Raw genomic sequence first — 16,318 nt, 5'->3', positions numbered from 1 at the left:
TGCCGAAGCACGGCATCATGGCTGGAACACAGAAGTCTGACCAGTGGAGGTGGGCTGCAGAGGTTTTGTGGCAACATCTACAACCAGACTGCTTAGAGACCTGGGAATTAAGGGCCAGAGCCAGCGTTCGGCAATCAAAGCTGTATCAGAGGCGGCAGAAGGCAGCAGTCAGTGGCTCTGGATGAAGAGGAAAGACCCCAGCTGGGCCCCGAAGTGAGAGGGCCAGGAGGTATGCGGTCAACAATGATTGACTCAGGGAGGAGGACGCCCCTGCCATGCATAGTCCCATGGGATGTTTGCTATCAACAACAAGGCAACTCCTATGACTAATTGGGAATGGGACGCAAGCGTAGGATTGATCACCCTGTCGCTGGCCGCCTTTGAGGAGGGTGTATAGTGTGAAAGGCCGAAACACCCTAGGAACCAAAGGTACACTACTGACGATGCGCTCCCCAAATTTCACCACGCTCACTGTTCATTAACTCTTGGAAGTGCTTGCACAAAGGATAGTAACATCTCATCCTGTGTTCTTGGAATCTGTTGTGCTGTATTAGATAGACAGAGGACAGATCACTATGTTTTATCATAAAAAAAGGCTTTCAAGGACCCCAATAAATTCTTAGAATTTGACTTTCTGTATGTAAATACAGGTTTTTTTCTGTTAACTTTTAGAGAACAGTTAAATCAATGTGTCCAATCCGGAAGAGTCCACTCTGGCAGAGGGGGATGAATACAATATTATCGTACAAAATAGGTACAAAACGTTCCAATGTCGGAATAAGATTACACAAAATAGCCCATTAAACATGTCAGTCATTCAATCCGTTTGTAGACGACCATTGAAATTGAAATAGAAATGGGCAACATTTTAGTAGAGCCCTCTATTTAATCTCGGTATTCATAAAGTAGGCTAACTGAGTTCAAAGTCTCCTTTGAGGTGCATTTATTCCGCCAAACAGTTGTAAAACGTTTCGTTTTGCAACTTAAACGAGAGTTTGTATTGGACAAATTCAGTTAGGTCCCTCCCCGTTTCGTTCCGTTTGCTTCCGTTTAAGAAACATTGACGGATATACACCCCAGTTGTTGGTAAGAACGTTTCGGTTCCCATCGATATCACAGCAATAATTTTAAAGGATCTCGGGAGTTGACGCCGGAGAAATTGCAGCGAGCCAGGGAAGTCTTTTAGGACCGCAGTCACAAGCCATGTTCCATTTTAGAGTCTAGGATAGGGTATATTTTAAGAGATACCAGTTATACGAGCCATAATTAAGACACTTATTTTACGGTTTAACATAAGGCCACAGTGTTTCTCAACTTTTACAACGCAGAATGCCTGTGAAAGGAGGCGGAAGAGTGGCTGTGTATCCAGGCAAGGGCGAACATGTCGGAGTAAGTCAACTGTAGTTTGTTTTACCATTAGACTGTAACTTTTAACATAACGTATCGCTGTAATTTAACCCGCTGCGTCCCAAGAATATGCTGTAGGTATTTGTAATACATATATATTTTAGGAGTTTTACGGTCATGAGGGGGTGATCGGGTGGCTGTACCTTTGCTACGTATGGAGCAACCAACGTTTATAACCTTGTGAATTCACCTGTAGAGTTTCGCCCTCTCGGCCAATAAGAATGACGTCTGAAGTATTTAGTCAAATATTTGCACTTGTTGTCAAGTAGTTGTGCATAATTTACACAGTTTAGATTCCTGTGATATAGAATATTATTTGACTATTTTTATTCTGTCACTTTTAAATCTTTCAAGTTTAAATGTCTATTCATTTGAAAATAAGTGTGTGTGTAGCCTAATTTCATGTTAGGCCACATCAATGCAGACGTGTGTGTGTGGACAGACGCACCCCAAAGGCTCTCTCTGTACTTGGCTCAGTATTGTCTGTCTGTCTGACCCCAGCAGGGGATACGCTTAGGGTACACAGATTGCTGGGATGAGGATCGCTGGAGCGGTCAACCATTACGCGTTGGGTGCGTGTGTGTGTGTATGTCGGTGAATATGTGTGTGTGTGTGTGTGTGTGTGTGTGTGTGTGTGTGTGTGTGTGTGTGTGTGTGTGTGTGTGTGTGTGTGTGTGTGTAACGGGTTGATGATGATCACATTGCTGACCTCATAAAACCCAGTCCTCTCAACCCTCAATATGGCATTTGTTTACACGGCTACTGTATTAATTCAGCAATAACAGGCAAGTGCTGATGAATATCTTATTCATCAGTCTAGTATTAAATCCTGTCTTTTCAGCATGTGATTATCACTATACTCTAAATCCAATAAAACATTTTACAGACCCACTTTAAAGAAACTACTTGTGCAGGCTTTATTGCACATTTGTTAAGTCTTCAAAAGCACTGTCACACATTTCTGAAGAATCCATAGCCTATATGCCTTATATAGGCTTTTAAAGATGGAACAATTTAGCTATTGAGACAAATCTTGCTTGTTTGTTGAAATAGCTTGTGGTGAGTGGATAATTGTTATACAGTCACTGTCAACCCTCCACACAGCCTCAATGGGTGCCACTGTTCTATCTGCCCAGCTGTATCGACAAGAACCATCGCTCCATTCTAGAGTGAGTAGTTGTTAAAGTACAGTAGTGTGTTTGTTACAGTAGTGTCTGTTACAGTAGTCACTCTCTATTGGGTGAGGACTTCAGTCATACACTAGAACTTTATTTGAATTTCCAGGAGGTGATAATACATGTTAACTAGATGCACGTTGATTTTCAATGTGTCCTTCTGAGGGGAAGAGTGTGTGTTACAGTGTGTTTGAGTCTGTAGGAGGAGCATGTGAGAGCTTGTGAATCTTTGCACATGTGAGTACAGTATGTAGGCCTACTTTGTGTGTATGTGTATATATATGTATATGTGTGTGTGTGTGTGTATGTTGCTTCAAGGTCCCACATTGGAGTGTTGGTCTGGTGTTCAGAGCAGACCTAAGGATGGGTGTGTGTGTGTGCCAGGGGGGCTCGTGTCTTGCTGACCTCTGTAGCGTGTAGCAGGTGGTCCCAGCAGTAATCCCCCAGAAGGCCATAGGATAGAAACCACCGTGGCAGTTCTAATCTCCCAGGGAGCTGTTTGGCTTCAACCCCCCCCCCTTTCACACGCCACTGACCAACACACACACACAATCTGATCAGCCCCCCAGCACTCAATTAGGACTATAATTAGGATGCTCACAAACTGGAGTAGGGTTTCTAAAGGGACAGTTGAAGGAAGAAATGACTGTTGCAGTAAATATTGAGTACCTGCTACACTGAGTATGTTAGAATGTATTCATGTTACTACATATTACTACATTTCTAGAGGTTTTCATGTACTCAGTGGTGGAAAAAGTACTCAATTGTCATACTTGAGTAAAAGTAAAGATTAGTGATGTGCCGATATGACATTTTTGGCCGATTACGATATTTTCCTTGCCAAAAAACCCGATAATGAGAGCAATGATTTAGATAATTTTAAATATTGGTTAAGAATAATGACTGCAGTTTCTACTGGTCATTGGTTTCAGGCTGGTTGTATTGGTGCTATCTAGGTACCAAGCTAAAGCTAGCTACCCCAGAAGTTGACACACCCTCCACCACATAATCTCATGGAGAGGGAGTGGACAGAGTTAAAGATTCCTCTGAGTACCAAATGGCACTCTATTCCCTGTATAGTGCACTACCTTTGACCAGGGCCCATAGGCAATAGGGTGCTTTGTGGGACATTACCCACATGTCCTCCCTCCTGTTGCCTTTCAACTCAAACTCTCAGCTCCCTCCCTGCTAGGAGAGCTGTTCCTCTTATCTGTGTGAATAATCTGGTGATGAGTGTATTCTGACTGGAGCTAGCACTCATATACGCTTACTGGTAAGCATTTCTCTTTGGTGAGGCAAAGGGCATGGGACAGGGGGCCAAAGGCATGCTGGTGTTGAAATCAAACCCCTCTTGGGGAACACATTTGCACCAAATTGCTCGGAGCCATCTGATCTCTGATTGGCCGGATCTAATGGTGGTGCAGAATTCTGATTGGATGGTCTGGGGTTGTTGCCATGAAGAGCAGTGCCGTGACTCTCTTATGCCTTAATCACACCGACAATGTCCATTGCATTTTTGTACACCAGAAGTATATTAATTTCCAATGGAATGTTGCGTTTGCCTTGCAGCATTGCCTTGCAGCATTGCCTTGCAGCATTGCCTTGCAGCATTGTGTTGCAGAGGGAGTTGCAGTGCATTCTGTGTGGCGCATACATTGGATTTATCAAACGTATGCATCAAACTGTATGCGTAGACGCCTTGTCAGAAATGATAACAGAAGGTGAATGTTGAACACCCATCTAGATGATGCTGCATACCATTTTGCGTAATGAGGTGTGTAGGTGTGATCGAGGCGTAACAGGATAACAGTTAGTGTCATACACGCGCGCACACACACACAGTCAGAGTTGACGGTGTGCCTAGATCAGCTGTTAGGTTTCCACTAACACTCATGGAACTGTCCTACACATACTGTGTGCGTGTCTGTCAGACAGAGTATGCAAGACATTATGAACACCTGCTTTATGAACACCACCATGACCGACTGACCAGGTGAATCCAGGTGAAAGCTATGATCACTTATTGATGTAACTTGTTAAATCCACTTCAGTCAGCTTAGATGGGGAGGAGACAGGTTTAAAGAAGGATTTTTAAGCCTTGAGACAATTGAGACATGGATTGTGTATACGATATGTGTCATTCAGAGGGGGAATGGGCAAGACAAAATATTTGTCTTTTAATGGGGTATGTTAGTCAGTGCCAGGCGCACCGGTTCGTCTCAAGAACTGCAACACTGCTGGGTTTATCATGCTCAACAGTTTCCCGTGTGGATCAAGTATGGTCCACCACCCACAGGACATCCAGCCAACTTGACACAACTGTGGGAAGCATTGGAGTCAACATGTGCCAGCGTCTCTGTGGAACGCTTTCAACACCTTGTAGTCCATGCCCCAATGAATTGAGGCTGTTCTGAGGTCAAAAGGGAGGGGGGTGCAACGGCCCGGCCGCGAAGTGGTAGGCCACAAAAGCTCACAGAATGGGACCCCCGAGTGCTGAAGCGCGTAGCGAGTAAAACTTGTCTGTCCTCGGTTGCAACACTCCCTACCAAGTGCCAAACTGCCTCTGGAGGCAACGTCAGCACAAAAACTGTTTGTCGGGAGCTTCATGAAATGGGTTTCCATAGCCGAACAGCTACACACAAGCCTAAGATCACCATGCGCAATGCCAAGCTTCGGCTAGTGGTGTAAAGCTCGCCGCCATTGGAATCTGGAGCAGTGGAAACACTGAATCACACTTCACCATCTGGCATTTCAACGGATTCATCTGGGTTTGTCAGATGCTAGGAGAACGCTACCTGCCCGAATGCATAGTGCCAACTATAAAGTTTGGTGGAGGAGGAATAATGGTTTGGGGTAGAAGTGTTGTGATTGTATTGTTATGATGCATTTACCCTGACATCACTTCCTCCTAAGAGCAGCTAGAACAATAGACAGACCTAGTCTACTGATGGGGCAGAAGATAGGATCAGAGGATGTAGGCAGAGGAAGGATGCAGAAGGGAGAGGAATAGAAGAAGAAAGATGGAGGGAAGGCCAGTGTCTGAAGTGGTTGTTTACTGATTGACGATCTCCCAGTAACCAAAAGCCTAATAATAATCTGTCTCTGCACTCTGCACTCCGCTGCTCTGTCCTAGTTCTGCTCTGCCCTCTGCTACTTTCCGAATGCACTGTATATACACACACACGCACACAAACACACACACACGCCTTTACCACCCTTGCCTCGTGCCAGGGATGAGAAGGTTCAATTTACATTGCAGTAGCAGATTATCTTGTTTTTACATTGGACAACAACCTCACTTCTTCTCCCCTGCATTCCAACCCGAAGCTTCCCTCTCCTCCTCCTCCTCCTTCCACATGTTAGTTCACACACCTAAAATACCCTCAGAGAGGACAGGAATGACTAAATGGCGAGCCCAGCTCAACACCTTTTTGCTCAACCTGTTGAGTAAGAACCCTGTAATTGGTTTACAGTAGCCATTGTCTGCATCACAAATTGCACCCTATTCACTAAATAGTGCACTGTAAAGGAAATAGGGTGCCATTTTAGACGCATTATTCTTACTTCCTGGTGGGACATTCAGGGACAGTGGAATTGTTAGTGGGTTGACTGGGTTTTGGGGGAAAGCCCCCCTTAGTCTATATGCCACTGAATACCATGGCATGCAGTTGGCCTATATGTGCAGCTGTGTGTTGAACAAATGTTGAACAAAGAAGTCCAAACTGGCACCTTATTTCCCAAATAGTGCACTACTTTTGAACATGGCTCTGATCAAAAGTAGTGCACTATAGAGACACATTTTTTTTCATTTAATCTTTATTTAACTAGTCAAGCCAGTTAAGAACAAAATCTTATTTACAATCACGGCCTACCCCGGCAAAACCCGGACATCACTGGGCCAATTGTGAGCCGCCCTATGGGACTCCCAATCACGGCTGGATGTGATGCAGCCTGGATTCGATCCAGGGACTGCAGTGACAACTCTTGCACTGAGATGCGGTGCCTACTGCACCACTCGGGAGCCCAGAATATGGTGCCATTTGGGACTAATCTAGTGTTTTCCAAATAGTGAATGGCTCTCTCTCTCTCTCTGTTCAGTTCAGCTATAATTACATGGCATTAATTTCTGTGTTCAACCCATCACCATCCAACAGGAATAAGGGGCAGTTGGCTATTTTAGTGCCGGCACAGAGGATGTAGGCCCTGAACACACACTCACACACTACCCCTGTAATTGTTACTCTGGCAAACACTAATTTTACTGTCTTTGTTTAGATTTCACAATGATGCTGGTGCTCCTTTGGAGGAAAAAACACCTAGCAGCTATTTTACAGCGTTTTCTTGGGGGAAAGAAAAAACACAGGTTTTATTTGTATCTATAAGTGATTTGAGTGATTTATTTTTATCTGAAGTGTTCAAACACATTTATTTATGTTAAAGATCCAATACTGCCGTTTTTATCTCAGTATCAAATAATATCTGAGTAGCAATTAAGTCCCTTACTGGTCAAAAAGAAACAAAAATTGCTTCTTTGCAATACATTTCTCAATGACTAATTTCGCTAGGACTGTCTGGGAGTGGTCTGACTGGCAGGAGAAAACTGAACTAGCTGTTATTGGCAGAGGTATAGAACTCTTTCTTATTGGTCTATTAACTAATGAACTGCCTAGTGATGTCACCAGGCAGGCCAAAACTCCATCCCACCACAACTGGCAGAAATTTGGGACTGTCTTTTCAAACAGCATAATTTTTAGTGATGCACCGATATGACATTTTTGGGCGATACAATATCCAATATTTTCCTTGCAAAAACAAAAATGCTAACCGATATTAAAAATGTTTGCAGCCTTTTAAGCATTGTAGTACAGTTAAATAGTTAACACACACACACGCATGGATGCAGCGGTCTAAGGCACTGCATCTCCGTGCAAGAGGCGTCACTACAGTCCCTGGTTTGAGTCCAGGCTGTATCACATCTGTCCGTGATTGGTAGTCCCATTGGGTGGCGCACAATTGGCCCAGCCTCGTCCGGGTTTGGCAGGGGTAGGCTGTCATTGTAAACAATAATTTGTCCTTATCTGACTTGCCTAGTTAAAGGTTAGACACACACACCACACCACACTGACCAAAAGTTATTTAGTTGGCATGTACATATGTCCCCATTACCAGTAACACATAATCAAAACATATTTATTTCACTTACTTGCTGTGCTGTTTCGTTCATTTGCTCAGTTTCATTCTCAACCAGGATGTCTATGAAACGCCGTTTGGGTCTTTGCAGTGCTGGTCATAAGCAAAAGCTAGGTAGGTCATGGATGCTCATGTTCTTCCCCAAAAACATAGCAAAACAACAATCTGTTTTAGTAGCAATAGTTAGCTAGCTAACTATATAGCTAGGTGTCCTCATTTAAAATAACCCTAATTTATAAGACATTTCTTATTTGGTTAATGCTGGTCAGACCCATCTTTGTGAAGCTAGCCACAAATGGGATTAGCCACAACAGTGGACTTTGTGGTTAGCCTTCAAAATACAACTCTGGCATAATTCTACTATTTGTATTAATTTGAATCACTGTCAATAACACAGTTTTATTTTGAAGGCAAACTGCAAATTCCACTATTGTGCCTAATTCCTATTGTGGTTAGCTTCACATAACCCGGTCCGGTCGAGCATCACTAACCAGATGAAGCTAGCTGGCTGCTTATAATGTTAGCTTTGGGCAACATGGTTAAGTAGCTTGCTAGCTATTTATTTTCATGAACTGAAGTTCAATTTCAATAGGCGGACAACAAGTGCTAATACTAGCTAATACTTACTCACAAGGATTCCTAAATCACTGCTGAGAAAAATGAAAATGACTGCAGTTTCTACTGGTCATTGGTTTCAGGCTGGTTGTATTGGTGCTATCTAGGTACCAAGCTAAAGCTAGCTACCCCAGAAGTTACGGGCGAACAAAATATGCTTTATTACCAACGCGGTATTGAAAACACATCGTTCGTAGCCGGTGTTTGCAGACTTTTGTTGTACAGCTTTGATAGTGCTACTGTATCTTTTTTGACACGCAAAGACCCAAATGGCGTTCCATGGTATGTATGTTGTAAAGCTATTACTGTGTAATGCTGGTAGGGCAATATCTGAAAAATAGTGCACTTGGTAGTGTGTACCGGTGCTCGACCATTCGACGAAGTCCACATTACCCACGACAGAGAACGGTTGATTGTCACGGGCAATGAATTCCATTATCTTGGCTTTAATGGATTTCACCTTTGCGTTGTCTCACTGAAATGTTCTTACTCTTTCAAATGACTGCTCGACTTGTTGACTGCTAAGACAACACAGCAGACATTGTGGGCTAGGTTAGTAATGCTGTGTAGTGCAACATTTTACATGCCGTCATTACGTTATATAGGTATGCACCTCAGCTTTGACATCGGTTTTGCACATCGGTGTTAAACTAGACATCAGGCCAATACCGACATTGGCATTTGTAGCTAATATCGACCGATTCTGATATGTTCACTGACATATCGTGCATCCCTAATAATTTTCACAATTCCGCAGTATTATTCCAACCTCAGTGTGGAATCGTATATTAACATTTGGAAAATGTTTGACTGCACTGCCTTTAATGCAATTCCAGGACTTTCATTTTGTTTTAGATATGAAACAGTAATTTTGTTTTAGATATTAAACAGTAAATAAGTACACATTTTTATGTTTACAATGATTTGGTCTAACTTTTAAGAATTGTACCTAGGGGAGACTACAGTCTGTGTGTGTGTGCATGCATACGTATGCATGACACCACTCTCCAGTCCCAGTTGTTTGCTACTCATTGGCTTGCTAGTCATTTAACAGTTTGACAAGATAATGTGCTAGCTCGCTGGTTGTGTAAGAATTAGTTTGTGGTTGTGCTAAACAGCTAGTTAGCGATCTTGTCAGTTGACTGTTAGCTAGCCAATTATTTTGACATTTTAAACGAATTTGCTAGAAAACATGTTCTTGTCACGTTCTTTCAAAATCGAACCCAGAAGCAGACCAGGACAAGGAGAGTAGGAAGAAGGTGAGTATTTATTTACAAGTGAATGTGAATGGGTAGATATATCCAGGTGGCGTAGCGGGCAGCGGTGGTGAGTTGATGGGAGTAAATAGGTGGATCCAATGGGGTAGCGGAATCCTCCGACCAGGCGGGAATGGGGTAAATGATCCGGGTGAGTAATGTTCATGGCTAATGATCCGGCAGGGAATGGATGTCAGGTCCGGGCTTATGAAGAGGAGAGATGATGATCAGGACCAGGTGTGCAGATAGCTGATGGGATACAGGTGCGGGTAATCAGAACTCCCAACTGGCTACATTGCCCGGCAACCAGACAGGGTGCGTTCCAGGACGCCGGAAAAAACACTCCAGGACAGAACACAGGCAAAAAACAGACTCAGGAAACGGGATTCGTGACAGTTCTCGTGAATTCTGTTGTGATCCAACAGCCCATGCCAATATTTTTAACGAAATGTGATTTTTTTTAATGAGCTAGCACGACTTACTACTGATTTACGATAGAGTATGTCACAAAACGCAGGCAGAGGGACCGTTAACAGAACACTTCCTGCATGGCTGCCAGGCCGGCAGGCCTTTTTCTTTTTCCACATCACCACACCCCATTCCACCAGTCCAGAGCACAGTCAGGCCAAGACCCAGGCTAACACTGACTGAAAGATGTAGACAATAGAGGACAGGCAGCCAAAACCCATGTTAACTCCACTTGTCACGGTGAGATCACGTGCTCTAATTGTTGATGTTGATCAGAGAAATTAAACATACTTATTATTTAGTAATAGCAAGAAATGGTTTTGTTGAACGGCAGCAGCAGCAAGAAAAGGGGTGTGTACAGTATGTGTCCAAGGAGAAGAGACTTTTGCATGTTTCAGATCAAACACCCATACAGCCGCACCACATGTGTGGGTACAACTTTAAATAGTGTTGGGCTTCCTTCAAATATTTTGAGAGTTGGAAAGCAATGAATTTGTGGTTGGTTTATTTTACCAGAACTCATATTTGGGGCAATATGAATGAGGAAACCATTGGAGTGAAGTGTTTTACCATAGCAACCCCAGCGCTACAGTAAAAACAAGTGTGATATTATTATGTATTTACCCTGACATCACTTCCTCCTTAGAGCAGCTAGAACAATAGACGGACCTGGTCTACTGATGGGGCAGTAGATAGGCTCAGCGGATGTAGGGTGAACAGAGAGGAGAGGGGAAGCAGAAGAGAGGGGGAGAGGAATATATGTAGAGGAAGAAAGATGGAGGGAGGGCCAGTGTCTGAAGTGGTTGTTTACTAATTGATGATATCCCAGTGATCAAAAGCGTAATAATCAGTCTGCACTCTGCACACCGCTGCTCTGGCCTAGTTCCGCTCTGTTCTCTGCTGCTCTGGTCTCTCAGATGTTCTGTACAAAGACACAATCCCAGGTGCAACACTGAAGGGAAAAGGATAGAAATAGAACCACAATTTATTATGAAGAAAAACAGAGATTTAAATGACTCATGCCCATATGGCTGAGATTAACATTCTCTCATATGAAAACAAGACAAAGTGCTTTGTGTGAAGTGTTTTTTTTGTTTGTTTTTGTACCCTCCAAAGCAGTCGAGCCTTTACTGTAGATTTATGGAATGTTTTTGGTATTTGTGATTACATTAAGACGAGGTCAATTTATGAATAATTTAGACTAACAATGCTAATGATGCTTAAGTGATAATAACAACTTTATTTACAAACAGTAAACAGGCCACCTAATAATACAATGAGGGAAGAGGAATTCATAATGTGTGAATAGAATGACTCACTGATGAGATGAAATCACAATGGAGAGCTCAGACAAGTATGGAGAATAACTGGCACAGTGTAGAGGGAGAGAGAGGCGAGGGCGAGAGATGGGTGTGCAAATCCTGGTGCTCCAAAGCGGGCATTGTTTTATAGAACAAAATCAAACAACAAACTGAAACCCGTAGTTGAGGCTAGACCACTTGGCCTTTCTGTTTGGAGTGGAGTGCTGTCTCTAGTGCTCTCTTTGGGGCTGTGAAGAGCTACTGTATGTGTAGGAGAGCTGAGTTGGGTTATGGTCACATGACTAGGATAGGTGAAAGATGCATAGGTTTAAGTGGAGGCTCTATCCAATCTTAAAATAAGGGCTTTGCTTACCCATGGAAAACCATACAGAATCAGACTAGAATACTCAATCTAAGCTTCCTCAATGTAACATCAGTGATCACTTCGAGGAAATATGGTTTGGAGGGATGGAAGAGATCCCGCTTACATTTAAAATAAACAAAACAGGGTCTGGTTCAAACATGGTCTGGTACCTCTTCAGTGTGAGACACAGGGAAGATCTCAATTGTATACTCTCGTCTCCTCCTCAAAACCCATTGGATGAGAAAGCTAGAGGTCCCTCCTCTCTGACCTTCTCCTCAAATGACACTTAATAGTAGTGTGATGTCTGATCTTTAACACTCAGCTCTGTGGATGGATTAGATAGGTCCGATCTACACTACTGAACATTACAGAGAAGGAGGGAAAAGGGAAGAGACAAAGAGAGTGATGGGGAAGATATTTAATGAGGAGATTAGTTTGACACTCTTATTCATACAAGAAAAATGGTAGCTAAAATGCAATCATTTGCCATTAGTGAGAAGAGCAAAAATCTATTTATTTTGTCTTCACATAGATAGATTTTTGAAAAATAATTATATTTCCTTTTATTTTTAAAATTTCAGTGATCATTGCAAAAATAAATTCCTCACCTTTTCTGACTGATGGTCTCCTACTTGTTGAAGTCCAATAGGCTATTACGCAAGTTAAGATAGGCTACCATTCTTCCCTTCTCTCATTTTAATTGGACCCACTTCACAGTAGTAAATAAAAGATGGCGCCGGAGAAGGCAGACGTTTTACGTGCCCCCAGCCGATTGTTTTTTTGTTCATTTATTTGCATTGTTTGTAACTTGTATTTTTACTTATTTTGTACATAATGTTGCCCCTACCGTCTCTTACGACCGAAAATAACTTCTAGACATCAGGACTGCGATTATTCACCACGGACTAGCGGAATACTTTTTTTCCTTTCAAGAGACCGCCGTTGATAACACACAGGTGAACAGACAGTTTGCATTTTTGAAGTGTGTACTGTAGTTTTCTTTCTTTCATAATCCGTGTGCAGTACAGCATATTTTGTTTCTGGGAAAAGTTGATGCAAAACATTTATTGAATTCAAACATTCTGTTTTATACTGTAGCTCCCCAATAAGTTAATAGTTTTTGTCTTTCAGAATCAGTCAGATACAGCAAATGTCACTATGAAAGAGAACAACACCTCCAAAGATATTTGATCAAGTTCGCCATTGATATTTCTTTTAGATACCGTCTTGGCCTAATTCCAATACTTCCAAAGTACACAGCAAATAAGGTCGTTATTGTCACCTCGTTCACACGCACATTGTTTTACATCATGTCTGCTTTTAATAATATTAAGCATGCGTATGTGTGGCGTGCGCCAAGTTTATAAATCTTAATGTTTTTGTGCATGTGCAGTCTTTTGCAGATATTTACTGTAAAATGTACGCAACGGTTAAATAGTAAATGAGACCCCAGATGTGCGTAGCTCTTAGAGACTTACCAAAAAGACTCACAGATGTAGTCCCCGACCAAAGGTGCTTCGACAAACTCTTGACTCGGGTATGAATACTTATGTCAATTAACATTTTAAAATAACTAATATCTCACTTTGTCATTATGAGGTATTGTGTGTAGATGGGTGAGAATTCAGGCTGTAACACAATGTGGAATAAGTCAAGGGCTATGAATACTTGCTGAAGGCACTGTACATATATTATTTTATATGGGTTTGCCGGGCCCTAAAGCTTGGGGGGGGGGGGTACATGCTACGCCACTGCTTAACTTTCAACGAAATTGGGATCCTCAACGTTAAGAAAGATCCCTTTATGTAGATACAGAAAGTAAACAGCAAAGTGGGTGAATTTACACAATAACTTAGGCCTTTGAAGAGTAAGGAACATCTTCTTAACTGTTTTGGTGCCCTGGTTTGCTACCACTCTGTGAATACACATTGAGCATATACTGTGTTGCGTCTTGCTCATCTCTGTATCCTAGCATATTCATTGATGATAGGCCCTGTATTACTGAAGTTGCGAGATATTGTAAGCCAAGAAATTGTAAGATCCAGTATTCCATTGCGAGATACAGCGTTTGATCGTTGATAGACCGAGTGCACTGTTCTGACTGGTGGCCGACCTGCCTGGTGTGCCCCTCCCCTTTCTCTCCATCCCTCGCTAGTTCGCTGTGAAAGATGCTAGTGTTTGTTCTCAGAAGTATGGCAACGAATCAGTCTTCTCAGATCTAAAAATCACTGGATCCTAGGAGTTGAATCTTGACACAGAAATGGGTGTCGACACTTTGAGTTGACGTGCAAGGAGTCGAGGATGAATTGTTTTGGAGTCAACTCTCCAGCACTACATCATTGACATAACAATTGGGAAAAAGGCAAGCGACAGCAGTGGTCCTGTAAAGCAGTACTTTGAGAAGGAAATGCAAACTTCCTTGCTAGGTGGAATTGAGGTACGGTAATGGTAGTACAGGTGCAATGCTTAACCATCTGAAAGGGACCCAAACCATTGGTGGCAGCAGTACAGGTGCATTGTGAATATCACATGGAATTTTATGAATTTAATTGTAATTATTTAATTGTAATTTAATTGTAAAATGGTCAATTTGTTGTTCCCCAAAAATGATTTCCTGCTCAGGGCTCCAGCTATGCATTTGCAAGATCAAACTTCTTGGTTAAAGCAGGGACAATCAATCAAGATCCCTAAAAAAGTGAGTACAAAAAAAAACTTTGAAAAGAAATAGAACCCCTTGTGTATATGGTAATACCATATACCCCGGGAAATGGTACAGGAACAGTATGACAATCTGGATACTGCCCAACCCTAGGATGTGTCTGGATGACTGGTTGAGAGGGTTTGAAGGGTCAGCTTTGTCTGTCTGTGACCACAAAACCAGGCACCCACCCACCCACACTGTCTATTTAAAGCACTGTTACCATACAGCACAGTAACAGTACACACGTCTGGCAGGAGAGATTCCGGATGTCTCAATTTCTTATGTGGTGGCTGGCTAGTGTGTCCATGACTGTGTCCAATAACAGATGGAAGGGATTCTCACATTCACTGTGTGATATTCTGTTCTATTCTGTTCTAACTTGCAAGATCAAGCTTCTTGGTTAAAGCAGAAACAATCAATCGACGTCAAAGTCCTTACTGCCTAAATGTGTTTATTTTGCGTCCAAAAAAAGTATACAAATAAAAAATATGTTTGGAAAGAAATGGCACCCCTTGTGTGGCTTGTCGGTAATACCGTAGAGAAGACATGAGAGTAACTCTCTGTCAAGTAGAATAAAGTATAGTATCAGTATCTATACATTAGAATTCTACTTTCTGTGTTCTATTGAGTGAGGCCCTGCAGGTCTGAGGTACGTTGCTCTGCTGGTAGGCTCCAGTGACTGTACAGGTATTACCTTTCACACAGGTATGGAGGCTCCTCATTGGCTAGCCGCTAGGGTGGGAGATGCCCTATTTGCCAGCAGCAGTCAGCTGGATAAATGTTGGCGGGTCCAACACAAGCCCCTGGCCACTAGGCTTTTATCAGCAGGCAAAGCATCATGGAAGAGCTAGCTACAGGTATTGATGTAGTCTTTTGGCCAGTTTGTATACCTTTTTCTCTCTATTTATTTTTGTAATCTTTTTTTGTATGTTAGCTAAGTCAAGGTCTGTGAAAGGGATATACTGGACTAGTGGAATACAGGTGTGTTGAGGAGAATGGTATTGGGCCTCTCTTTGTCAGCAGGTATATTTACCTGGTGCGTGTAAGTACTGCTGTATGCTTTGTATGCTTACACTCAACCTGAGATGGCAGTCCGATTTGAAGAGCAGGTAAGATGAGGCATCCAAGCTTTTCAACTATGCTAAATGTCCTATTCTCAGTGTTGACTGGCCTTGCATAGTACATATCTGTTCCTCTCTCTGTTCTCTCTCTGTTCTCTCTCGCTCTGTTCTCTCTGTTCTCTATGTCTCTGTCTGTAATGGGATGCAACTTGTCAAGGTCACAGGAATGCTACTGATATGTACAACTACCCAGAATGAAGAAAGGGGCTGCTCTTGTTTTGGCACAGTGTTTTGGAGCTGATGATAACTCTTATTACAACTCACATTATAGCATAAAAATAAATAAAGGTATTTTTTCTGCAATCTTAATGGCCCAGTGCAGTCATAATTGTGATTTTACTGTGTTGTGTGTGTGTATGTATTTTCACACTGACGTTTGAATAATTTCCCCCTCCACACTCAGACCACTCCCAGGTAGTAATTTTTGTTTATGTTTGACTCTTTCAACCACCAAGGCTGAATTGTATACTATAATTGCATATTCTAACCATTTTAATTGAAAACATTCACAGTGAGGAAATGTAATGTATGTTACCCAGAATTTATATATTGTAGTTAAAAGCGGCTGCATTGGACCTTTTTAAAAGGATAGTACTGTATGGCATCATTATGTAATCATCGGTATGTTATTCACATTCCTTTGATAACACTTTATTTTATGTAATTAAACTGTCTCCTACATGAGCAGTTTTCATATTTATAAACAGAGGGTCTGAATAC

General features: G+C 42.2%; 1 protein-coding gene across 1 annotated transcript in view; it reads left to right on the top strand.

Annotated features, from left to right (window-relative positions):
* Positions 1-1,051: 1,051 nt before the first annotated feature.
* The window catches only part of LOC124034022 (tight junction protein ZO-2-like), a 101,582-nt gene continuing 86,315 nt past the window's right edge, over positions 1,052-16,318 (top strand). Inside the window, exon 1 of the mRNA XM_046346656.1 lies at positions 1,052-1,389. Within this exon, the coding sequence (XP_046202612.1) occupies positions 1,330-1,389 (60 nt within the window). The 5' untranslated portion in view covers positions 1,052-1,329. The remainder of the gene's footprint in view (positions 1,390-16,318) is intronic.

The sequence above is a fragment of the Oncorhynchus gorbuscha genome, linkage group LG04, assembly GCF_021184085.1.
Source record: "Oncorhynchus gorbuscha isolate QuinsamMale2020 ecotype Even-year linkage group LG04, OgorEven_v1.0, whole genome shotgun sequence".
Lineage (NCBI taxonomy): Eukaryota > Metazoa > Chordata > Actinopteri > Salmoniformes > Salmonidae > Oncorhynchus > Oncorhynchus gorbuscha.
This window is presented reverse-complemented; position numbering and strand designations above follow the sequence as displayed.